Raw genomic sequence first — 25,756 nt, 5'->3', positions numbered from 1 at the left:
TAGGAAGCAAACCATGGCCAAATTTCAAGACTCCTAAGGATGGACAGTAGAGTAAGGTCATGGATGATGAGATAAGATAAAGTTTCAATATTTCACATTATTGATGTCAAAAATCATTGTAAGATTCCCCAACTTGTCAGAAGTTACATTAAAACTGCAGTAAATGTGTTCTAATTAGAGTAACATCCAGATATACATTGCAGTAGTCCCAAAGACAGGGGAAACAAATACACAGATGAGACCCAAAAAGAAGCATCGATACTGTATTAAATCGGTTTCTCCACTTCGTGGTTACAAACACTGAATGAAATGTTGGAAATAATATCCCATATTAAAGGCTAGAAAATATTTTGATTATAGGTTTATTCAGTGAAGCAAAATTAATTATATTTATACTGCCATACTCAATATTATTTATAAAAGAAACATTATGCCTGTTTGAATTATAATATGCTCATGTTGCACGATTCACTTATAAGTTAACTGTGATGAGTGCATGTAAGCAGTGTGCAGCCATGGTGACTTGATGTCACTTGCGTTCCCAACGTTTTTCGTAGAGTTGGGGTATGGTGGATAATATTTTCTGATCAGAAATTGGAATTACGATTAAGGACCTCTAGTCCAGGGGTTTTCAAACTGGTGGGTCGCACAAAGTCACTTGGCTGCAGCTAAATGTACGTTACAGTGAATAAAACAAAATCAGTCTGATAATGTGCAAGTGAGTCACAAGAGACGATTCTTTTTTCAAAGGAATCATTTAATTAAAACACATATACACACACACAAGATTTCTGTCTGCCTCCTGGTGGTCCAGCAGCAGGATCCCGCGCTCTCATTGCCGTGGCCCGGGTTCGATTCCTGGGCAGGGCGCCGCCCCAGCCGCTGAAGTGTTGACTCTCAATGCCAGTCCTAAGCCTGGATAAAAATGGGAGGGCTGCGACAGGAAGGGCATCCGGCGTAAAACCTGTGCCAAATCACACGGGTCGATTGATCCACTACAAAAAGTGTACCCTGCAAAGTGTGCGGGACAAACGCTAAGAAATAAAAAAAAACGAGTAAATTTCTGGTGCTTATTTTTGAGCTTGAAATAGTTTGTAAACACAATTTTTCAGTTCTTGAAATTTGTGTTGCATGTCTTTGTAAATATTAATATTTGTAATCATTACTCCAATAATCTTAACATAACCATTAGGTTGCTGTTTTGACATTTGAATGGTTATCATGCCTTTCTGTGTTTCTTATAAGCCTTTTGGTATTGCTCTCAGCTGTATATTTCATTCATATGAAGGAAAATAAAAGCTGCTCTCTGCTAAATCAGGATGCGCTTTTCCCCATATTTTGATTGAAAAATATTATGGTGGGTCTTGAGGTAATTTGTCTCGGTGGGTCCTGGAATGAAAAAGTTTGGGAACCCCTGGTCTAGTCGACTGTTTACGGAAGTGACATGTAGTGATACTGACTCGACTCCACTAGAGGGAACTAGAGGGAAGCGCCGTTCTTCTTCTGAAACTGTAGAAGAAGTTTATGCTCCAGAAGCACATGTGAGACTTTACAGGGAGGTAAGTGTGTGGTATTTTTGTTGTATTATGTTAATAAAGTTTTTTATTTATTTTTTTTTTTTTACTTAAAACTGTATTATTAATTTTGATAGCTAACAAAGAATACAAAGAAATTGCACGAAGAATTTTGGCTGTTTGTTTTGCCTGTAATTTTAGGGCAACAAGGCCCACATTACACACACAGTTGGACAGATGTGCCGTCTAATGAGGAGCTTTATTGTTACATTTGGGTCCTCTTAGCACGTGTAGCGTAATGTTTTTCGTCGTGGTTGTAAAGATGTTTAATGTTAAGGCATGTTTTTTTGTTTTAAGAATTACAGAAAATAGTTGAGATGACGTCATTAGCACACCAGTTGAAGCGGCTCGCTTTGCCGCAAAGTGACCCTAGTCTGCTGAACCGGCGCGAGGTGGCCTCGGTTCTCTTTGATCCTAAAGATGCTGCCAGCATGGATAGGAGTACAATCTATGCCCTGGGTACGAACACACACACACACGCACGCACACACAGAGAGAAACGTGATAAGAAGGCAGAAGTGTAAATATGAATGTTGTTTATTTGAATTATGTACACGTCAATCTTTTCTGTGATGTGTTTAATTTAGTTATATTTTTACAAGTAAGATGTATATTATTGAACACTAACTGATGCAGTGAGTAGCTTCTCATTTCTTAAACAAATGGGTTATGATCTGGGGCTGCTTTGGTTGGTCACGTGTAGATTCAATAATATGTTCCCCAAAAATGAGGTCAGCTGACTACCAGGTTTTACCAGGTTTTTCCCACCAAAGGATTTCTTTCTTCCCTGATGGAACCGGCATATTCCAATATGCCAAATGCCTGGATTCATTGGGCTCATATTGTGAAAGAACGGTTCTCCCCAAGCCATCTATCAAAATATCATGGTCTGATGAGACCAGTTCTAAACGGTATAATTTCATAAATCCAAAAGGTATTTTTGGTGCAAAAAAAAGTCAGAACATCATACCCACAGTTAAGCACAGTGGTGGTAGCATCATGCTTCAGAGCTGCTTTACTTCAGTCAGAACTGGGGCTTTTGCCAGGATGGTGGAAATAATGAATAGCTACAAATACCAGTCAGCTTTAGTGCAAAATTTTCAAGTATTTGCTTGTTAGCTGAACATTAAAAGGAACTTTTAGCATACTAGTCACCGAAATTGTACATCCAAATCAACAAAGGAATGGGTAAACCAAAAGAATCTACATTTCCAATGTATATAAAGCCAAATCTTACCCCCAGCAAAACAAAGGAAACCATTAGCAAAAAAAAAATGCTACGGAAAGAAATGCAGCTTTATTTGTTTTTAAATAAAGTCTGAATCTCCATTCTGCAGGTTGCACAGGGCTTGATGAGCTGCTTGGAATTGAGCCAGCATTTGCAGAGTTTCAGGAAACCCTCTTTAGCCAGGCTTCCATAAGCCTTGAGCGTAGCGTGCAGTCCAAAGAGGTAAACCAGAAACTAGACAAGGACATCTCGCAGTTCCTTGTTCGTCTGTCCCCATACTTCCTGCTCAAACCTGCGCTGAAGTGCTTGGAATGGCTTGTACACAGGTGTTGTATCTCACATAATAACATCATTATTTATCTCATTATTTGTGGAGCACGCTCCTGTCTGTCTTTTGTTAACAGCAGATTCGGTTATCTGTATATAGATTATCTCATGTTTGAATGCACATCTAGGCATACACTTGGCAGGCATACGCTGAATGTTTATATTTTATGACCGTATTTCAGGTTCCATATTCACTTGTACAATCAGGACAGTCTGATTGCTTGTGTGTTGCCATACCATGAAACCAAAGTGTTTGTTCGAGTCATTCAACTTCTTCAAATAGAGGATCCTACACACAGATGGCATTGGCTGCATGTACTTCAGGTAGATGTTTTTTAATTTGTACAGGGTTGGGAAGACGTTTATGCTTTGTAAATGGAAAAAAGCTGCTCCATAATACCTTGTTTTATGCTATATGTTAAAAGACAAGCCACTGACCACTAAGACTAGTCATATTATATCATTATAAGAAAATCTGCAGTTATTCACTCTTATTTAGCAATAAATAAGAAAAAGCTGGAGCCTTTACTTCTTTGTCTGTCATGTCATTTGTTCTTTACTATGTCATGTCCAAAATTTCCATCCCCCCAAAAATAAATTAGTTGTCTGTAATGCATATCCAGCAGTCTTGTTTACAGTACAGTGAGACAGCAACTTGCCCAGATGAATTATCTCTCTCTTTACTTCCTAATTGACTTCTCCATAGAAACCTGGAGTTCCTTTGGCAAGAGGTACTCTCCTGACTCACTGTTATAAAGATCTGGGCTTTATGGATTTCATCTGCACCTTGGTGACAAAATCAGTCGAGGTAACCCATCTTTACCCACACCAGATTTGATTTCATATCATACGGAGATTTGTACTATGGTGGTGTGATTAATGGGGCAGTATTACTCTACTTTTAGGCTTATTCACAGTTTGCTCATGATGGAAAATGTGGGCAGCTGCGAGTGATTTTTTCTTTCTATTCGGCAACCATTGTTCCCGCTTTGGAGGCAGTGGAGAAAGTAACAGATTCTATCATAGCCAAGTTGCTTCCATATATACAACTGGTGAGTCTATATCTTACTTCACCTGAAAACACCAATACATATCCAGTCAGTTTGACTATTCTTGTCACCCTTCTTAAAATTGAACTCATACATTTAGTGATTTTGTTTCTTTTTAGCATAAAATCTTAAAAGGTCCTGTAGTCTCCTCCATGCATATATTCTTAGGATGATGCATATGTGTAAATGACTACAACATTCATTTGTGCAGGGCCTGAAATCAGAGCTGATGGACTACAAAGCTGCCACATACATGATTGTGTGTCAGCTTGCGGTGAAGGTAGTGATGCAGCCCAAGCTGCTGGACTCACTGGCGTGGCAGGTGAGTAGGTCAGTAAGCAGAGCTCCAGTACTGACTTCTGAGGGTTTGTCGTGCCTCATCATCCTCCTCCAGAACCAGAAAGAATGTGTCATCGGTCAAAAGTGAGTGCTGCTCCATGGTTGCTCCATGACTAGTACTTTTTGAAAAAATAAATCTGTATTACTAATAACATTTTTGATATTAAAAAGTTTTTTTTTTTTTTTTTACTGTGATCATGATCTGTTGATGGCTGGACTTAGATTAGTAATTTCTCCATTCTCCTCAACACAGGACGTTTGAGTACCTCTGTCAGGTTCCCTCTTTGGAGCCCACCCTGCAGTGTATAGCAGCCTTCTACGATATCAGTCCCCTGCTGCACTACCTTCTGCCAAAGCTTACTAAGTTGGTCATCATGCAAAATGGTAGAGTTCATACAATTTTTTAAAAATTATTTAAACAGTTATATACCTGTTTAAAATCTGTTTCATCCTGGACAAACACCTTTTTTCTTGATCGTGGGTTTGAATCTTAACAATGTTCATATCTCAGCGACAGTCATCCATGACTAGCGGCCAAGAGAGCAGACTTTTCCATGCCTTAGGCTGGGAGGTGTCTCTCCCCTGTCAATCACAGCAACACTGTCTAATTGTGGGCATCTGTGAGCTCATTTGTTCAATTTACATCTTATGTTCTATATTTTTTTTCAATTTGTTCAACTTGCATCTTTTTTTCATTCTTTAAAAGAGTATTAACTAATGACTCACTAATAATGTTCTGCTTGCTTGATTTGTCCACACCTCCAGGCTCGTATTCTCTACACTCACATTTTCCGTTATAGATAGATTTGCTATTTTCTATACTTTTGTGAATAATAACAATAATAATGACTTACCAACAGATGATTTGGGCAATGAGGACTTGCAAAGTGCTTCAAACTGCAGGCTACTCGAGTCACTTATTGAGAACCTTCCTTTTACCACCAACTTGGCGAACACAGTGGCACGGTAATCTCTTCAAATCCATGCCATCATGCTGTAATGTGTGCTCAGTGGTCTGGAATATAAACACTGAAGACTAATAAGCATTTGTTGGCATTTCCAGACTACTCCTTGAAGGATATGTGTCCTGTGGTACAAAGCTTCCCTCAGACAGACTCTTCTCCCTTAATCAGAAGATCCAACCTGCTGTCAGGCTCATTGAGCACAAGTAAGTTTTGGACTATCCCGAACTTCACCATTCTATCTAAAAACTCTGTACACTAGCATTTCACCACCACTTCGGATTTTACAGTGCCACCTGTCAAGGTGTGGGATACATTAAGATTAAGTGAACAGTCATTTCTTAAAGTTGATTTGTTTGAAGTTGGAAAAATGGACAAGCAATAGGATCTGAGCGACTTTGACATTGTATTGACTAAATGACTGGGAAGAAACATTTCCAAAACATTATGTCTGGTTCCCAGATGGTACCTACTAAAAGTGGTTATTACGAAGGACAACTGGTGAACCAACAACAGGATCGTGGCCCAGTCAAGCCCAAGGCTCATTGATGTATAGGTTGGAGCAAAAGCTAGCCTGTCAGTCACTAGTCAGTCAGTCAGACTTTTCATCCGCTGCCTAATATATGCCTTATAACCAGTGGCGGCCGGGCGCCGAGGCGCTGTGCCCTTAAAGTTAGCCAGAGAAGAATGATACTTTAACACATTAACAATAATTATATGTTTTAATAACAAAATAAAATTATTTAGTCATACTATTTCACTGTTAGTCATATCATTTATTTAAAATAAAAAAATTAAAACTGTGTTTCGTTCATGTGTGTGTGCGGGGCAGACAAACAATTGTGTATGTAGGTCCATAAACTTTTGAAAAGCATGTGATTTGAGGCTGAGCTCTGGTTGGCTTGATTCAAATTGTCCTTGAACCCTCCCATATTGTTAGCAAATCAATATTGTTTTTATATATTTGGCCTCATGTAATTGGACCATTCTCAACAAGCCTCATTACCACTCAGCAGATTGTCAGTTAACGGACAGGTACCGATTAATGTGGAAGCAAAAAAAAAAAAGAATCAAGGAGCTTGGACCAGATCGACGCAATTTGCAAATTCAGCAGCAGTCACATGATGGCGGTCGAGCTTACACTGTGTGCTTTTCCAGAACTTTCTATTGAATGCATTAACTATGCTGTCAGTGGAAAAGAGACTGGTGACTGAGATGACTGTCTTTAACCAGAAGCTCATTGAGAAATTGGCAAGCCAGGAAGAATGGAGAGCAAAATTTCTTTTCAAATAGTATCACTGGCCTGTGATTAGGCAGCTTTCCTGTGTGTGTGTGTGTGTGTGTGTGTGTGTTTAAAAAAAACCTAAAAAGCAGGAGACTAAGCAGACCCTGTACTACAAAACAAAGGCTTTGGTGAATAAATGTCTTTAGTTTAGCTTTGAAGGTAGAGAAATCCCTTTCAAATGTAAGATCAGGAGGGAGGGAATTCTGAAGCCTAGCAGCTGCCACTGAGAAAGCAGTTGACTTTAACTGTAACATTTTCAGTATTTTATCTTAGCAGTAATGATACATAATTACCTGATAAGTGTTAGTCCTGCATTATTAACCATTTGATATTAATTTTGCCCTGTCCTCCTTTTTGGCAGCTGGCCTATTTTGGAAACATGGCCCTAAGAGGAGAGAGTGTTTCTCTATGATGCTAATGCTGTGTTGCAGGTATCCTGGTGCACTGGATGCTGTTCTTGTGAGTTGTGTGGGAGAGATGTGTTCAGCTCAGCAGAAGAACCTTCTTCATCAGTTTCTGTCTCTTACCATGTGCTGTGGCAAGCACCAGGTAGGCAGAGTAGCATTTGTGCCTTTTCATTTTGTATATTATTATAGCTTAAAACCAGGAAGTGTTTTGTGATCCATATTTTTAAACATATACTGAGGTTTCTGTACCAAATAAATGCCTTCTGAAATGGAATAGAACAAAAATGTCTATTTAAGGCTATACTAAGCCAGACAGTGTAAATGCTATCATTTACATCAGCTGTTAACAAACAGATCAGACAAACATTATTGTAAGTGTATTTGATTTGACATGCTGATTGACAACTCTTGTGGGTTGTTGGCCAATTAGAAAGAGAGGCCTGTTAAATTTTTAGTGAGCATGGTTAGCTACATAGCTAAAATGAAATGGGTGATGCAAAAACAGAGCTTCTTAGACTGATTATCCCTATAATTTCCTGTAACTACATCTTAGTCATGTCCAATTACAACCTGAATTTCAGAAATGTTGGGACATTTTTTAAATTTGAATAAAATGAAAACTAAAATACTTTCACATCACATGAGCCAATATTTTGTTCACAGTAGAACACAGAGAACACTTTTATCCACCAAATGACCTTGTGTCAAATTTAATGCCGGCTACAGGTCTCAGAAAAAAATTTATTCTGTTGCTGACATTACTAAATGGGCCTAGGAATACTTTTAGAAACCACTGTCGGTAAACACAATCCGCCGTGCCATCTGCAGATGCCAAGTAAAGCTCTATCATGCAAAAAGGAAGCCATATGTGTACATGGTCCGAAAGCACCAGCATGTCCTGTGGGCCAAGGCTAATTTAAAATGAACTGTCATAAAGTGGAAAAGTGTTCTATGGTCAGACAGTCCAAATTTGACATCCTTGTTGGAAATCACGGACGTCGTGTCCTCCGGGCTAAAGCATCTCTGATGGTATGGGGGTACATACATAAGTACATACGATATGGGCAGCTTGCATGTTTTGGAAGGCACTATGGATGCTTCCCTCCAGACATCTATTTCAGCGCAGGCCTTGTGCATTTCAGCAGGACAATGCAAAACCACATGCTGCAGCTATTACAACAGCATGGCTTCCTAGTAAAGGAGTCTGGGTGCTGAATTGGCCTGCCTGCAGTCCAGATCTTTCACCTATATAGAACGTGGTGCATCATTAAACGAAAAATACGTCAAAGATGACCACGTACTCTTCAGCAGCTGGAAACCTATATCAGGCAAGAATGGGACCAAATTCCAACACCAAAACTCCAGAAACTCATAACCTCGATGCCCAGACGTCTTCAAACTGTTTTGAAAAGAGGAGGAGATGCTACACCATGGTAAACATGCCCCCGTCCCAACTCTTTTGAGATCTGTAGCATGCATCAAATATGAAATGAGCTCATTTTGTGTATAAAATTGTAAAATTTATCAGTTTAAACATTTATGTTCTCTATGTTCTATTGTGAATAAAATATTGGCTCATATGATATCAAAGATCAATATGATATTATAGATCAAAGCAGTGTTGGCAGACATTTAAAGTGACTACAGATGCTCACTAGAAATGTGACAAATCTCCTAATAAACATTAAGTAATTGTTACTACTATAGTAATTTCATATAATATTGTAAGCATGCTAAATTGATCATGAAAGCTGAAATTGTTTCAAACATACTTTTATACATGTAACTGTAAGATCTGTTCCATTTGTTGTACATATTTGTAGGTTCTTGCAAACTCGGACACCTCTCTGATGCTCAGTCTGAAACATCCTGTGTCTGCTGTGAGGAACATGGCTATGGAATATGTGAAAGAGATTCTCACATCTGGGCAGGTATGTGCGGCCTTTAAGCTATATGCTTGCTAGTCTGCTGAGATATGGAATGAAATGTTCAAAAAAGACACAACACATTTTATTATCTTTACTGTGAAAACTGTACATATTGTAATTTGAAAATTTGTGTGTCTGCTATGAGGGGGGCTTTGATGAGACATTCCTGAAGGATGCGTTGCTTGAAAGGTTGAAGGATGATGTGCCTGATGTTGTGCTGTCTGCACTCTCAGCATTACGGGTAGGAGAACTTCCTAAGTCTTATGGTTAGAAGTAAAGCTTGCTGTATAATAGACATATGTATACTTAGTTTAGTAAAGGAAAGTATGCAACCCCAAAACATGATTATAGCAATTTAATATTTACATATTGTTCTGTGTCTTGAGCTTCTCCAAAGTACCACATTGAGATTAAAAATGAGTCTTTGCCTAATTCTTTCACAGAAGAATTTGAAACTTTTTATTTTTAAATATCATCATATATGAAGATAGAATATTATTAAAACTGTTGGTCCTTTTTCTTATGAACTCTGATCCCGTATTCTTTCTATTGCTGGTTTACCAGCTGTATCTCAACCACATGAATTCAGAGGAGACCATCTCTTGTTTGATTTCTCTTCTCCACCGGGTCCAACCATCAGACACTGAGGCCTGGTGCGTACACGAAGCAATAGACATCCAACATGCTTTATTAGTGCTGGTGATATCCAGCCGGATGTAATTTTTCTGTGTATACATTCTAGAACTAATCACCTCTGTGAATGATGCCATGGCAGGTATTCAGTGTTGAAGGAAGCGGTTCAAGTTCTCGATGACCTGCCTATTAGGGAGACCAACCCTGATCTGAGAGCCCAAATTAGCTGGGAGCTGCTACCTTTTCTGCTAATAACAAATTCGGTACCTGAGTCAGCAGAGCTGAAGATGGCACAGTGTGTAGCTGATACACATCTATTGTCCCAGTATCCTCTCACCCAGGGCTGGACCAAAGGTACACAAACTTGGTGACTCTTATATCCTAATCTCTAGTGACTTATATAGATTTTTTTAGTTTATTAGTGAATCTATATATATAAATAATTATGTTTTGTCTTTGGTGTTACAGTGTTACGGGGGGTGCTGGAGAAAACTCCTCCAGCAGATGTTATCCGAGTGGCCAACCAGATGCTCATCAGCACTCTGACAAAAAACCTGGCCCGTATGGAGCCGTCCACTAAGCGCAGTGCTGTAAGTCATTTAACCAGCTATTGGAATTTGGGGTTGCTGATTTTTCTAATTACACTGAGCTTCGTTTTCTAATTTAGCAGATACAGAGGATGGCTCTCTGATTGATTGTTTATGCTTGTTTTTCTTTGTGTGAGACAGATTGAGGGTGTCTGTGCATTGCTGGCCAAGCAAAGTGCTGGACAAAGAGAGAGGGCAGCATTTGTGGTGTTGATTTGTGCTCTTCTGCAGACTCTGGAGTCTCTGAATGAGAGCACACACCTCCATACAGCTCAGATACTCTTGAGACTTCTTGAGCCCTCACTGAGAAAGCTCTATGCTTTACAGACAGATAAGGTCTCGACACTTTCATATTTACACATTCACTGAAAAGAAAAAAAAAAAAGAAATTACTGTTTACATGTCTACTGTCTACAAGAAATTACTGTCTACAAATATAACGGGGAAATGCCAAAATATTAGTATTACAGTTTTCAGTTTGGGTAGTGTTTGGCAGCCTGGGAAAACCTTTCACAAAGTGAAGTGACTTTTTCTGTGTAGTTCTGAAAACTACATGTTTTATTTGCACATATCACATCACAGAGCTTTTTTTCCCCCCAAATGATTGTTTCCTTCTTAAATGGGGAAAGGAAGTGAAAATTACATTTAAATTTCCAAGAGTTTAAGATTCCATTCTAAGTTAAATGAAGGACACAAACACACTGATTGTAAAAGCTACTAATTAATTGTTTATGATTTAATCTAATGTAATATGCTGTAAATAAAATACTTGGATAATAAATGTGACCATAAACTCTCTTTTGCCTGTACCAACCTTCATATGTCAGTCATAGCCAGTTTACTGAAACCATCCTACCCTTCAAACAGTCATTCTTTGTTTGGGTGAAACATTTTTTGGTGAAATATTGTATTTGATTTCTTAAAGTTGAGGTGTGAAGTAGGCAGAATAAACTATTTGGCAAAATGTTCGGCATCTGCTTGCCAGGATCCTGCCACACTAATGGTCTTGGAGTAGAGCTATATTTTAAAACAGTTTAGAACTGTCTTGGGTTTGAAAACTGTTCAGAACTCAGTTTAAAAAGTAAATTGTTGTACATTTATTTTAAAAAAAGATTTAGTTTACTTTTCTGGACATAAATCTACACACAATAACACAATTTATTTTTGCAGATTTATTAAAAATCCAAGACTGTAAGTGTACCATATTTGTTGGTTTGTGGTAAATTTGTTGTGTTGTTGCAGCTATATGAAGGCGAGGACAAAGTGTTTCTGCCCATTTACGAGATGCTCGCAGATTTCCTACTGAAACTGCACACTGGACAAAATACAGAAAGGGAATATTGGTCACTGCTCCTCTCACTTCTCCAACACTTCATTAACAGCCTTGGCTGTCCCGAATCTACATTTAAAGGTAGAATTGCGTAAAAAAAAATTAGTTGCTTGGAGGGTTGGTAAAATAAAAAAAAAAAGTTCTTGCATTTTTTTTGGTCATTTTATTTTTCTTTAAATCCCATTACCTTTTAATATCTTATGAGATTTCTGAAAGTGTACGTCATTTGATTTTCAGCATCTTATAATATGTGTTTCAGGTCAGCTCTGGTGGAACCCAGAGAAGCTTGATATGAATACCTGCTGCTACCTGCAGTTGCTGTGCAGCCTGTTTGATATGGTTGTGTCTGGGGCTAGTCAGGGTCCCCTGCTCTCCAGTTTTAGAGCCCTCTTGCAACCCTTATTACAGGTACTATAAAAGCATTATTTTCATTAACTGCTTACATAAGAGTTTTAAGTGGAGCATTGTGAACAAAGTAACACTTGGCCCAAATACTCAGATTACTTTATTACCCCTGTATGATCTGAGTAGATTGCAACACAACAATGATGTTGCCCCAAACTGCCCTGCTCCATAAGCAGCAGACCGAAATCATGTTACTCAAGCAGAAATATTAGCCAAAATTTATTTCACTTTTTGTTAGCATTATGTTCAGGGTCATGGCCCAAAATGGCTATACACAAACCAATGAACCCTAACTTGCCTGTTAAGAAAAGACAACAAAACAAAGTAGCTAACCTAGAGTACCCTGCTTGTTAACCTAATTTTTCCTGCTTTCGCTTCTGATTCTCAGGTTCACCTGAGTGAGCCAGAGCATCTCTTTAAGTTTTTGTCTCTTCTTTGGGGCTACAACAATAACCTAAGTGACCAGTTGGAGTTCCGCGTGACAGCAGTGCTGCAGACCCAGGCACTGTATGTGGGAAAAGTGATGCTTACTGCCCTCCCGGTGAAAAAGCTTAGCATTCTGGCATCACCCTCCTCATCAGGTATAGACACGTACTCTTCTACATCAACACAGAACATAATTTTCTTACACAAAGCACTTATGAACTGTTCATTCTAAATGATTGCTTATTTTTTGCTGCCTGCAGTGGTGCCGTCACTCTTGGGATGTCTGAGTTGTGGGGTGAGGGAGGTGAGAAGGGCAGCAGTGGCAGTCTTGCAACCTCTTGCAGGTGTTACCTCCTCTCCATATCACCCTCTGTTAGAGAAGCTGCTTCTATCAGCTGAAGAGCTCATTGCTGATCCAGCCTACCTCACTCAGGTTATCCATTGTTTGCTGCTAACAGATTCTGTGTAATCACTGTATAATATTAATGCTGTTTTCCTAAAGAATCGTCTTGGGATTGCTCAGAGCAACAGCTGTATTCAGTCATTTCTTGCCACTGTTTTAGATGTTTGTTTTCTCAAAGCTTAGCTGACAGACTTCAATCACATGCACCAGATAAAGCTGAAGCACAGAAGGACTTCCTAAATTGTGTGTATCCTTATTGTTTGTGTCTCCTTCTGGTCTCAGGCACTGTCCAGGTTGTATGAGGAAGCTGTTTCTGTGACAGGGAAGGGCAGAAACAAGCTGCTCTTGGCTATAGAGCAGCTTCTGCAGTGTGTGAGGTCTCCCGACTGCCCCAGCTACATTGCCAAAGTATTGCTGCGAGCTTTGCAAGGTGTCAATGGAGAGGTATAAGCTTACCTTGGATGAAAAGTGAAGAGACAAACTAATCAAGTGGTTTTGGAATATCACAGTCAAAACACATCTTCATGCTGTTCTATAAGACTACGCTTCATGAATGTATAGTTAAATAATTGGGAGGGTTACAGACTATACTATAAATCACAGAGGAGATTTACATTTTTCTACCATAGTACTGAAAAGGCTGCATGTGTGGTAGTTTCTGATTTCTTTTTGACTGTTCTTTTTTTTGCTGAGCTGTGAAAATGATCTGTATAGTTTACACTGGCAAATAAATAACATGCTACCCCTTGATGTGGGTGAATGCATCTCACCACTGGGCTTTCTGTGACTGTTGATCACAGAGTAGTGACAATTGCTCTTGATAAACTAAAGTATAATTATTTTTTTGTTTTTACTTGTTTGTCTGATTCACTCTGTCTGTTGGTCTCTCTTCAGTTGGTTTTGGCCATCCTTCTCCCAGCCATGGAGCGTTTGCTAGAGCAGTGTGCTCCAGACAATCCAGTTTTTCTGCCAGACGAGGCTTTGTTCCTGCAGTTGCTGCTGGGCAAGTACAATGAGGCATCTGCCCCACTGCTTGCCCGAGATGCTAGGAGCCTGGAGCTCTTTATTACCGCACTGGGCACCTCTTTTAAACCCTACTCGCACATGGACAGTTTCCAGATTATTGCCATGGAGCAGGTAGGCTGCAATACCCCTCCAGCATTCCTGTTTTGATTTTTTAAAAAACCCAAATTAGTCTGGAGACATGACTGGATACTATGACTGGATAGCTAAATACAGCTAAAATCTCTGCATCGAGTTTTAGTGCTTATAAACTAATCACTATTAACTGAAGTAATCCAAATCCTAAAACTTAGATCACCAAGTCCTTCTTTGTGACCCTGGGAGATGAGAACATTCAGCAGAGGGTACTGGGAGTGCTGTTCGACCTGCTGGTAGACAATAAAAACCCAACTTGCTCCCAGACCATCAATAGTGTTTTCAAAGCGGTAGGGGCACAGTTTCTTGCAGAAACTTGATAAGAAACAAAAAAATTATTTTTCCTATTCTGTGGTATTTGTTGGTTTATGTCTTATGGCTGTTATGTCTGTTAGATTGTTGTGGATGCAGAGTTGGTGGCTAATGAGTTGACCCCTATGGACAAACCAAAAATGTCAGGGAGTGTGCAGCAAACTCGAAGGAGCAAGGTGCAGCCCAAGTAAGTGGCCAATTTGAACTCCTCCAAACCTAACCTGGCTGCCCAGAATGACGTCAAAGAATTTGGTAAAGTATGCTTATATTCTTTTCCCCACTAAAAGGAAGGCACAGGATACTCCGTCAGAGGGTGGAACGGTGTCCTGGCTGAGGGTCACCTTTATTTTGGAGCTCTTACAGCACAAGAAGAAGTTAAAGAGGCCTCAGATGTTGGTGCCAGCTCTTTTCAGCCTTCTGTCCAGGTACAGCGAAATTTTTTTCATATGTAAAATGTCTTTTTTAGATGAAAGCAGTGAATTAAAAAATGCTTTCTGTTGGCTGTCTTTCAGATGTTTGGAGGTGTCATCGGAGCTAGATAATATGGAGTACACCAAACAGCTTCTCCTCAGTGTTCTTCTTAATGTCTGCCAAAAGCTCTCTCCACAGGGTGGACCCATCAGCAAGGGTATGTATTCACTAGCCCACATCCAAATGCTGGTTTATGAACCCATTTAAACAATTTCCCAACTGTCGCAGTGCATCTGGGTTTATTTAAATTGTGAAGCTATAATTATTTTAAATTGTGAAGGAAATATTCTGGCTTTAAATAAAATGTAAAAAGTATGTGTGTGTATGTATGTATATGTGTATATATATATATATATATATATATATATATATATATATATATATATATATATATATATGTGTATATGTGTGTATATATATATATATATATATATATATATATATATATATATATATATATATATATATATATATATATATATATATATATATATATGTGTGTGTGTGTGTATATATATATATATATATATATATATATGTATATGTGTGTGTGTATATATATATATATATATATATATATGTACATTTGGCATTGGCACGAGTGACCAAAGGTTTGGCTATAGCAGCCCGGCCATGTACATTGACCCTGTGGAGCTCCCGACGGACAGTTTTGGTGGAAACAGGAGAGTTGAGGTGCACGTTTAATTCTGCAGTGAGTTGGGCAGCTGTGGTTTTATGTTTTTTTGGATACAATCTGGGTTAGCACCCGGACATCCCTTTCAGACAGCTTCCTCTTGCGTCCACAGTTACTCCTGTTGGATGTCGTTCGTCCTTCTTGGTGGTATGCTGACATTACCCTGGATACCGTGGCTCTTGATACATAACAAAGACTTGCTGTCTTGGTCACAGATGCGCCAGAGAGACGTGCACCAACAATTTGTCCTCTTTTGAACTCTGATATGTCACCCATAATGTTGTGTGCATTGCAATATTTTAAGCAACACTGTGCTATTACTCTGCTAATTAAACCTTCACACTCTGCTCTTACTGGTGGAATGTGCAATCAGTGAAGATTGGCCACCAGGCTGGTCAAATTTAGCCATGAAACCGCCAACACTAAATTGGCCAGTGTTTCAGTTTCATTGTCCAACCCCTGTATGTGTGTGTTATATTTATATTTATATATATATATATATATATATATATATATATATATATATATATATATATATATATATATATATATATATATATATATATATATATATATAAAAATTAATTTATTTATTTATATTTCTTTCTTTCTTTATTTTTACACCAGACATCTTAGATGAAGATAAATTTAATGTGGAGCTAGTGGTTCAATGTGTGAGGACATCTAACACGCCTCAAACACACCACCATGCACTGCTGCTACTTGGTACCGTAGCTGGAATCTTCCCTGTGAGTAATATGCAAACATTAACAGTCTTTCTAAACTGTGCAGCCACAAGATTGTTTATGTAAATGTTGTTTATTTTGTTCTTTGCTCTTCAGGAAAAGGTTCTACACAATATCATGCCAATCTTTACCTTTATGGGGGCCAACATTATGCGACTTGATGACACATACAGCTTCCAGATCATTAACAGGACTGTGCAGATGGTCATCCCTGCTCTCATTCGTGTATGTTTAAACCACTGTGGCTTTGCTTGAGGAAAAATAATGTTTACAATGGCTATGGGTTAATTATGCCAAAGCAAACATTCAAAGATGTTGTTTGATAATGAGTAGTTGGTGCTCTTGAATAATGGGGAGCAGTTTATAGTCACTGTCTTTCAGTAGCTTGCTTAATCAGTCCATTATGATTTTATTAAAATGACCTCTTATTGTTTACTGTGACGCATAGCTTCCTCTCCTTGAAATAGTTTTACAGTTTTAAGTTTTAAGGTTGATTACAAACTGATCCTTCTTTCTTGTTTGTTCTTTTTTGTCCATAAGGCTCATGAGGGGGGTACTCATCAAGAGGGACAAATGCAGGCTGTGGTGACGCGCATCATGCACACTTTTGTTGATGCTCTCCCACACGTTCCTGAACATAGACGTATACCCATCCTCAGGCAGCTGCTGGCCACACTGGGGCCTTCCAATTTCCTCTGGGTCTTAATGCTGCTCCTGTTCAAACAGCATGCTACCAACACTGCACTCAGCAGCACAGGAGCTGAGAAGGTAAGCCTTTTCTGTGTTTCTTAGAACAGTTGAATACTACTTTCATATTATCAACATATATCCATCATTGAATTAAAAAAAATTGAAAAAATACAAATGGCAAACTGCCTGTAAGTGGGCAGTAATTTAGATGTTTACATGTGAAAACATGTTTTAACTGTGTTTCAGGAAACAGCACTAGAGCGGGATCAAGAATTCTGGGTCTTGCTATGTTGCGAGTTTGAAGTCCATGAGCAGCTCACTTCTCTTATTAAAATTTTACAGTTCCTTCTGACCCTTCCAAAGGAAAAAGATGATGGTGGGTACACTCTATGCCTGAAGTATGTTGAGTAACATATATGGCAGGCGGTGCCCAATCTTCTCTGCAAAGGGCTGGCATGGGTGCAGATTTTCATTCCAATTAGACACACCTGATTTCAAATTTAATCAACTGATTCGGCTTGGAATGAAAACCTGCACACACACCGACCCTTTGTGGATTAGAGACATGTTGATGCAGACCATTATACAGTGAGGCTTGTGAAAAATGTGCTAATTTTCTTTGCTTACTTTTCTGTTAATTTTCTGTAGTCCCAGAGAGGAGACGGACAAGAGGAAAAGTATGTCAGGAGGTGGAAGAAAGCACTTCAGATCTGGTTTTTCATGTAGAGGCCCATAGTGGAAAAGAGCTCCGGCATTTTAAGTTCCTGTCTGTGTCCTTCATGGGCCAGCTACTAGCTGCCAGCAGCTTTGTGGGAAAGGTAAGTGGTTTCTTTTCAATTAAATCACAACTACGATTACAATTAACTACATCTTCATATTTGATTCATCTAGGTGGCTGATTGTAAGGATTTAACTGAAAGCTCTCTTCAGGCACTTCAGCAAAGGTAAGTGTCTGTCAGAAATGGACTTCAGTGGAATAATTCAATGTATTATAATCATATATGTCATTGTGATGATTCTTTTCTAGCTTGTTGGAGGAGAACCTGCGCTACATCCACACTGTGGCTTTGTGTGTCGAGGAGAACTCTGACAAACCCACAGCCAAGTTTTGGAGAGCACTGCTTACCAAGTCCTATGATGTGTTGGACAAGGTACATCTGCTCATCACAGAAACTTCCAAAATGTTTTAAACGTATCATATTAAAGATAACATATTGTGGATTACATTTAGACCCAAGCATAGACCTGCTGACCTTTTATACAGTAAATGAAGTGACTTTATAGGCCCTTTATTGGAAGTGGTAGGTTAAGGTATTGGAATACAGATCATAAGGTTGAGTTCAAAATCCCAGCGGCAAAAAGCTGCCAGTGCTGGGCCATTTAGCACGGCTCTTAGTCCTCAATTGCTCAGTTGGTTTTTTTTGCTTGTTCACACAGTTAATTTTACAAACGTTCTTTGGGATTCAGGTTCAGGCTTTCTGATGAACACTCTGAGACTTTCACTTTTTGTTTTCACTTTAAGCTGTTTTGTTACAACTCTGGGGGACAATGCTTTGGAACATTGTCCCCCTGGAGGATGCAGCTGTGGTCATTTTTGCATTTCTGGCTGATGATCTAGGATTTGATTTACAATCTCTACATAATCCTCCTTTCTCAGGATGGGTATGGTGACATGAAATATGTCCCTGAAAAGCACCCAGAGCACCCATATAAATGTGCACTGCATTTTATACTTAGGATATTTTATACACAGGATATTTATGAAAGGACTATGTATATCTCTTCAGAAACACTGAAGAGTGGGATGTGGGTCTTGTGGGGTGTAAAATCATTTGATCTCTTCAGAGTTGGCAGGTGTGCATGCTTTTGTTGGGCTGGGGGTGTGTTTTTGGTTTTAAAATCCCTGTGTTCTCTGAAGGTGAACGCCCTCCTCCCAACTGACACTTTCATCATGGTGGTGCGGGGCCTGATGAGTAATCAGCTACCATCAGTAAGGAGGAAGGCAATGGAGTTGCTGAATAACAGATTGCAGCAGAGGACACGTTGGGAGGAGCAGCAGGTGCACACTTACGTTAATGTCTTGGCCTTTATGGCTTTAAATTCTGTTTTTTTTTTTCTCATATTCATAACTCTTTATTTTGAATAACTGAATGTGTCAAGACACATTCTTTTAAAAAAAAAAAACATAAAGTGCTCAAATGAATACATTTTGTGGCCAGTTACATTCAGAATATGTGATGTTTCATGCGCATGAACAACACATTCATCCGGAATGAACAGTGGACTAGTTGCTTATAGTAATAATATAGATGTTTTCAGTGTTTGGGCCTTTCTGTTTTCAAGGTGACTGTGTTGCTGGAACTCATTGATGACCTCTTGAGCATTGTGGGTCGGGGTTGTGGCCAGTTTAGCGGACATGAGGAAGAAGAGCAAGCCGTTAACAGGCAGACAGCCCTCTACAGCTTGAAGCTGCTGTGCCACATTTTTGGCACCCACCACCAGAAGGCATTTTTACCTGTACTGAGCAAGACAGTGGAGTTGGTGGCAAACCCCAAAGAAGAGAAAAATGTTATGAGCAGCGCTTTGCTCTGTGTTGCTGAAGTCACTAGCACACTGAAGGCCCTTGCCATCACCCAAATACCCAGGTACAGGATGTTATATTGTTCTGTTGATTACATGCTGACAATCACAAAAATGTCAAAATGGTTCTCCTCTACCACTACTAACAGCGAATAAATACACTGCACCAGTGCTGTCTAGAATTACATTAATCTGCTTGTGTCTAAAAGCATTAGAATGTTATATTATTTTTTTAAAATGACCATTTCAGCTTTGGTAGCATTTTAAACTTTTTGAATTTTGGTGCTGTTTCCTAAAGGCATCAATTGAAAAATGTAATGTATTCATTAAACAGATTATTTAACTATTTTATAAATAACCTTTAAAAGGAACAGAAGAAAAATCTATTTCATAGATCTTGCTGATCTATGAAATATGAAATTAGCCCAGGTCAAGGTGATGTCAGGCAGTGCATCAAATTTGATGAAGCAAGTTAAACACACATTTGATTTAAAGATTTTTTTTTTTTTTTAATAATTAGAAAATTTGTTTTAAATCAGCTGCTGTTTGTATAAAAGTGCACTGCTATGTCACACCAGAGGTTAGAGATTCTGGGAGACATCTGGGGGATGACAGATAATGCTATTGAGTTATTATTTACACACCGCTGTACACTATAAAGTCAAACAGTAGTGAGTGTGTTGTAAGGATCTTAAGTATGAGCATCAGAGTCATTTTTTGTTACTTCATTATACAACCCCTGGCAAAAAGTATGGAATCACCACTCTTGGAAGATGTTCATTCAATTGTTTAATTGTGTAGAAAAAAAAAACAATCACAGACATGCCACAAAACTATTTTCATTTAACATTCCAACCTTCTGGCTTTATGAAACACTTACAAAAATAAAAAAGAAAGAAAACTGTAGTCAATTGCAACTGTTTTTACAGATCAAACAGAGGAAAAAAATATGGAATCACTCAATTCTGAGGAAAATATTTACCTTGCAGTTCTAAAACAAACACCTGTATCCAATTACATCTGCTAATTAGTCTGCAGATAAAGAGTGCTTGCACACCTTAGAGAGCTGTTGAACCAAGCTGATTTGACATAAATCATGGCTCCAACATGAGAGATGTCAGTTGAAACAAAGGAGAGGATTATAAAACTTCTTGAAGATAAATCTTCACGGAATGTTGCAAAAGATGTTGGTTGTTCCCAGTCAGCTGTGTCTAAAATCTGGACAAAGTACAAATCAAATGGGAAGGTTGTAAAAGGGAAGCGTACTGGTAGACCAAGGAAGACATCAAAGCGTCAAGATAGAAAACTTAAAGCAATGTGCCTTGGAAACAGAAAATGCACAGCAAAACAAATGAGGAACAAATGGGCAGAAAGTGGAGAACTGTAAGAAATCGCCTAACAGAAATGGGATTTACATACAGAAAAGCCAAACGAAAACCATCATTCACAGCAGTGTCACAGCAGGGCCATCCTCAGCAGCACAGAGTGATCCTCGGGTGATGGAAGCTCTAAGCGGTGCTTTAGGATGTGATAAAACCTTTTGATTTCATGTTGTAAATGGGGATCTCAAGGTTAGGGCCGGTTCTTCTCAAGCTAATGTGGTCATACATGTGGGATGCCACCCCTTTTTACTATAGAAAAAAAGTCAGGATGTCTGCTAAGTATAGCAAGAAATGTCATAGAAATGTTATTACCCCTTGATGCAGTGTGGCTGTATTAAAGAACATGTCGTTATTGTTTCCATGTTACTGACTATATTGGATGTATTTATCTTGTCTTTTGTTCTTTGTATAAACTTAACGATCTTTATACTCTGTGCGCGCGCTGGTAAGGTTAATGCCAGCGGTTCTACAGGCCTTGAAGGAGCGCAAGGATCTTTTTTCTACAGAGGTGTATCTGTTGAGTGCAGTTACAGCCCTACAAAGAACAGCAGAAACTCTCCCTCATTTCATCAGCCCTTATCTTGAGGACATCATATTGCAGGTAAGAAACACATACCCATATACTTTTGCAGAAACACTCTACTGATGTGTATTGATCTCTTCACAGGAGCTTACTGTACTATATATATATATATATATATATATATATATATATATATATATATATATATATATATATATATATATATATATATATATATATATATATATATATATATATATATATAAAATATATAAAAAATATAGTTTTCCGAGATATGAGCCGTCGCTCGGTCGATTTTTTGCTTTAAGATACGAGCGAGCGAGCTTACGCCACCCGCCACTTGGTAACCCAGCGAGCGGTCAGTTCACGTGGTGATCTCTCCAGGTCGTGCGTTGGAGCTGTGTAACGACACTTGCCTCACTCATTTTCCAAACATTTTGAAAGGGAGGAAGAAACAAACCTCCTTGGACAGGTTTTTATTGAAACGCCCTGCAAGTGAAAGCGAGGAAAGTGTGGCGAAAAAGGCAGAAGTCAGTGAAGAAGAAGATTAAGTGAAGTGAATTTTTTTTTTAAAAAGTAGCAATTAAGTTTAGCGATAAAGTGTAGCATAGTGTGTAAGTTAAATTTAGCAATTAATTGTAGGCATTAAGTGTGTAGCGAGTAAGTTAAGCGATAGAGCACGAAATGAAAAACTCCGTCACCCTCCTCCGCCAATCTCCTCCAACCTCCGCTAGCATCTTCGTCTGATCTTCAACGTAAATACACTTAATAAAACCAGTTTATTTCTTTACATTCTCTTTTATTATGTTTTTTTTATACATTTGTTATTTCTAAAGTACATTTTTCTTATTTAAAAACACGTACCAAAAAATATTGGTGTGGTTTGGGGGGCTGGAACGGATTAATAGCATTTTAATGGAGAAATTTGATATACGAGCAAATTATAATATATATACCAAATGAAGGCTACATCATTGTGGCCAAACAATTCAATTTTTGTTTCATCTGAATATAATATAATATAATATAATATAAAAAAATAAATAAATAAATAAATGTGTGTGTATCTGCCTGCCACCATCTGCCTCTATGGAGCAGGTTGCACGCCTGACACGGGTTGCTGACCATCTCACCACCTGCCCTCAGCTAGCTGTTAGACTCTGTTCCCTGAGTTCCACACTCGCAACAAAGGTGCCACCCAGGGTTCTAATGCCCACTCTGGCAAGGTGCTACAACAGCATGGTGGAGTCTCAGCAGGTTTGTCATTATACTTTGTTTATAGCATAAATATTTTTATAATCATGTGTGACTTATGTGATCATGTGTGTGGGATGTAGAGAGCTTTTGTTTAATGGTTTATTAATCTGGAAACTAATATCCAGTAGATTTGTGAACTTTGATGTTCACAATTAATTTTGATGATTTGTTATTGTATAAAATCACATGAATGTCCTTTTTTAATGCTTCAGAGTCAACTTTGTCCTCTGATGAACATCCTAAAAGAGCATATTGGTCATATGGAAAAGGATCAACTCAATTCCCACCAGTCAGAGCTTACATCCTTCTTCCTGTCAGCTCTAGACTTCCGTACCAAACATTGTCAGGTAAAACTCCTGAGATTTCTGAAAAATGGAAAGTACTTCTGCTGCAGAAGCTAACGTGAATTAGCTTGTAGTCAACGTGTAGTCAGATATGGGATCATGGTGACTTACACCTGGTGTGTTTAAACAGGGAGATCTAGAAAAGACGACTGAAATCGAGGGTTGTGTCATAGATTGTCTTCTCGCTATGGTAATGAAGCTGTCAGAGGTCACATTTAGACCACTGTTTTTCAAGGTAAGTTGAAACCCCACAATTCAATTTGATTAAATCAATCATCAGTTAATAAATAAACTCAAAATAACCTTTTTGTGGCAGCTTTTTGATTGGAGTAAGACAGAAGGTGTGCCTAAAGACCGGATGCTGACCTTCTGCAGACTGGCTGATTGCATCGCAGACAGACTGAAGGGCTTGTTTGTTCTGTTTGCTGGGCAGCTGGTGAAACCATTCTCGGACCTTTTCCGCCAACTAAATACTGCCCACACTGGTAGATAAAACCTCTTTGTAGAACCACTTTATTCCCTGTTTGTATTGTTTTGTAGGTTCTCCATTCTAACTTCCCAGCTTACACAAATGAATGAAAGAACACACTAAAGAGTGAAGCTCATGTAGGCACCAGGAGACATTTTCATTCAGTGTAGTATTTCTTTATAACAGAATAAATCACAACTCCATTTTATGGTTGTTCTAATGTATAATGGAGCCAGTTTGGTGCTTTGTACACTGCCCTGAGAGCTTGTGAACTGTTCCTCGGAGCTTTTGGGAATGGACACATCACTCTTTTGGGCTAATCAGTTATAACTAGAACACTGTTCATAGGTGCAGGTCTTCCAGTGGCACAAACACCCTCTTGTAAATGCCTGACTTTTTGCATGTATGATACCCATGCAGGCGAGGCCTTCTTTGACTCAGTGGATGAAGATGATGTTGCCCTGCAGAAGAGCAGTCTGTTGCTGCAATATGTATTGGACTGTCTCCATAAGATCTTTCTGTATGACACTCAGCGATTCCTCAGTAAAGAACGAACAGATGCACTCCTTGTCCCACTGGTAGATCAGGTGGGTTTACCAGCTTGTTAAATTTCATAAGCATAGTGTCACAATATCCGTACAGCTATAAGACTCTTCCTGATGTACTCATGAGCCCAATTTTTAAACTTACAAAATATTTGAGTGCCTGTAATTTGTACATTGTGAGAGAAAATACAATTTAATTATTTCTTTTGGATTAAAGACGAATCATTTCACAAATTGGATCACTTGCTGTTTGGTGATGTGACCCAAACATGCAAAGATCTGTTAGGTTTCTTCCCCCACCCCCTCATCTTCAGCTACTGCCTATAGTCTGCTGTTTTATGGTGATCATGTACTCACATATGTTGTCCACTGGCAGTTGGAAAACATGTTGGGCGGAGAGCAGGTCTACCAGACCAGAGTCACCAAGCACTTGGTTCCCTGTGTAGCACAGTTCTCTGTTGCTATCGGTGATGACTCGCAGTGGAAAGTTCTCAACTACCAGATCTTGCTGAAGACGCGCCATAGCTGTTCCAAGGTAATGGGGCAAAAAAATAGCAGAACACTCCCAATTGTTGCACAGTTGTAAATTAACTATAAACTGTCATGTAATATGCTCACAGTTTGTGTTTCTTCTGTGGTGAAGGTGCGCTTCTCTGCTTTGTTGATGTTGGTTGAGCTGGCAAGCAAACTAAAGGAGAACTACATGGTGCTTCTTCCAGAGAGCATCCCATTTCTGGCTGAGCTTATGGAAGGTAAGTCATGAGTGTGTTCACATGTCATCTCTCTTTTTTGTATCTTCTGCTAATTATGTACATGTAAATTATGTTCATAAATTAGTTCATAAACCAAACTAGTCCATTTCCACTAAACCATTTCCCACCATACAGACAGGGTACAAACACCCTACTACTACTCTTATCATAGCCTAATCTTGGCCTTTGTTTTCACTGTTCGGCTGTGAAAACAACACATTCTTTTTTGTTGTTATTATTGCTGCTCAGAATTCAGACTGTGCATATCTGATCTTTCTAAACAATTTGTTAATTAAACCTTTTAGCATGTTGTCATGCTAATGCTAATTCTTTGTTACCACTCAGTATTACAAAATCTTAACATCTCTTGTAGATGAATGCGAGGAGGTGGAACACCAGGTACAGAAGACTATTCAGGAGATGGAGTCGATCCTGGGAGAATCCTTACAGAGCTACTTCTAATATAAGCATTTGACAAAAAAAAACTGTCGTGGACGTCTTGCAACAATTGATATGTAAATTGCAATTTTCTGTTTTACACAGTTTACTAATGAAGCAGCAAAACCAGATGACTGTCTCCAGTAAATTTCTGTGCCAAATGCTATGTCTTCTGTCTTTATTTAATTACCTCTGGTGAGGTTTTTGAGATCCTATGTTTATTTTCCACCTTCTAAATTGAAATAAATTGAAATTGAAACCTTATCATACTTGCTGTGTTCACACTAAGATGCAACACCAGGGTGCAGAGTATTCACTCTTCAGCATGTTTACACATTACCTGTAATGTTAACTCATTAACTTTGCAGGACTACGCTCCCGTTTGGGCCTTTGTCCAGAGTCTCAGGGTTGTAGTTGCACATCACTTTGGATTTTAAATTTCTCAAGGTGTCAACAAGTGAATTAAATTTATCTCTTTTTGTAAAAGGCAA

At 38.7% G+C, this 25,756-nt stretch overlaps 1 protein-coding gene across 4 annotated transcripts; it reads left to right on the top strand.

Annotated features, from left to right (window-relative positions):
• Window positions 1–1,433: 1,433 nt before the first annotated feature.
• On the top strand, window positions 1,434–25,529 carry heatr1 (HEAT repeat containing 1). Of its 4 annotated transcripts, none has more exons than XM_058406440.1 (45): window positions 1,434–1,559; window positions 1,872–2,033; window positions 2,912–3,128; window positions 3,312–3,453; window positions 3,836–3,937; window positions 4,035–4,181; window positions 4,390–4,601; window positions 4,771–4,901; window positions 5,378–5,483; window positions 5,581–5,685; window positions 7,196–7,313; window positions 8,995–9,102; window positions 9,245–9,340; window positions 9,664–9,752; window positions 9,875–10,086; window positions 10,201–10,322; window positions 10,461–10,655; window positions 11,562–11,730; window positions 11,909–12,057; window positions 12,443–12,635; window positions 12,741–12,913; window positions 13,166–13,327; window positions 13,778–14,020; window positions 14,200–14,331; window positions 14,437–14,540; window positions 14,641–14,778; window positions 14,866–14,981; window positions 16,146–16,267; window positions 16,361–16,489; window positions 16,805–17,032; window positions 17,201–17,330; window positions 17,603–17,772; window positions 17,846–17,898; window positions 17,982–18,105; window positions 18,873–19,013; window positions 19,298–19,599; window positions 21,367–21,517; window positions 22,556–22,717; window positions 22,930–23,064; window positions 23,192–23,296; window positions 23,378–23,546; window positions 23,951–24,117; window positions 24,452–24,610; window positions 24,719–24,827; window positions 25,201–25,529. In XM_058406440.1, the coding sequence occupies exons 2-45, from the start codon at window positions 1,892–1,894 to the stop codon at window positions 25,287–25,289; spliced, it is 6,468 nt and encodes a 2,155-aa protein (XP_058262423.1). In that variant the 5' UTR covers window positions 1,434–1,559; window positions 1,872–1,891; the 3' UTR covers window positions 25,290–25,529. The 4 variants fall into 4 exon arrangements, with proteins under 4 accessions (XP_058262423.1, XP_058262424.1, XP_058262426.1 ...); XM_058406441.1 differs by having other exon boundaries at window positions 1,435–1,559; window positions 22,559–22,717; XM_058406443.1 differs by lacking the exons at window positions 1,434–1,559; window positions 1,872–2,033; window positions 2,912–3,128; ... (3 more) ...; window positions 4,390–4,601; window positions 4,771–4,901 and having other exon boundaries at window positions 4,908–5,483; window positions 7,126–7,313.
• Window positions 25,530–25,756: the final 227 nt, after the last annotated feature.

The sequence above is a fragment of the Hemibagrus wyckioides genome, linkage group LG13 (genome assembly GCF_019097595.1).
Source record: "Hemibagrus wyckioides isolate EC202008001 linkage group LG13, SWU_Hwy_1.0, whole genome shotgun sequence".
NCBI classification, from domain to species: Eukaryota; Metazoa; Chordata; class Actinopteri; order Siluriformes; family Bagridae; genus Hemibagrus; species Hemibagrus wyckioides.
The sequence above is the reverse complement of the archived record's forward strand: the minus strand, read 5'-3'. Positions and strand labels throughout refer to the sequence as shown.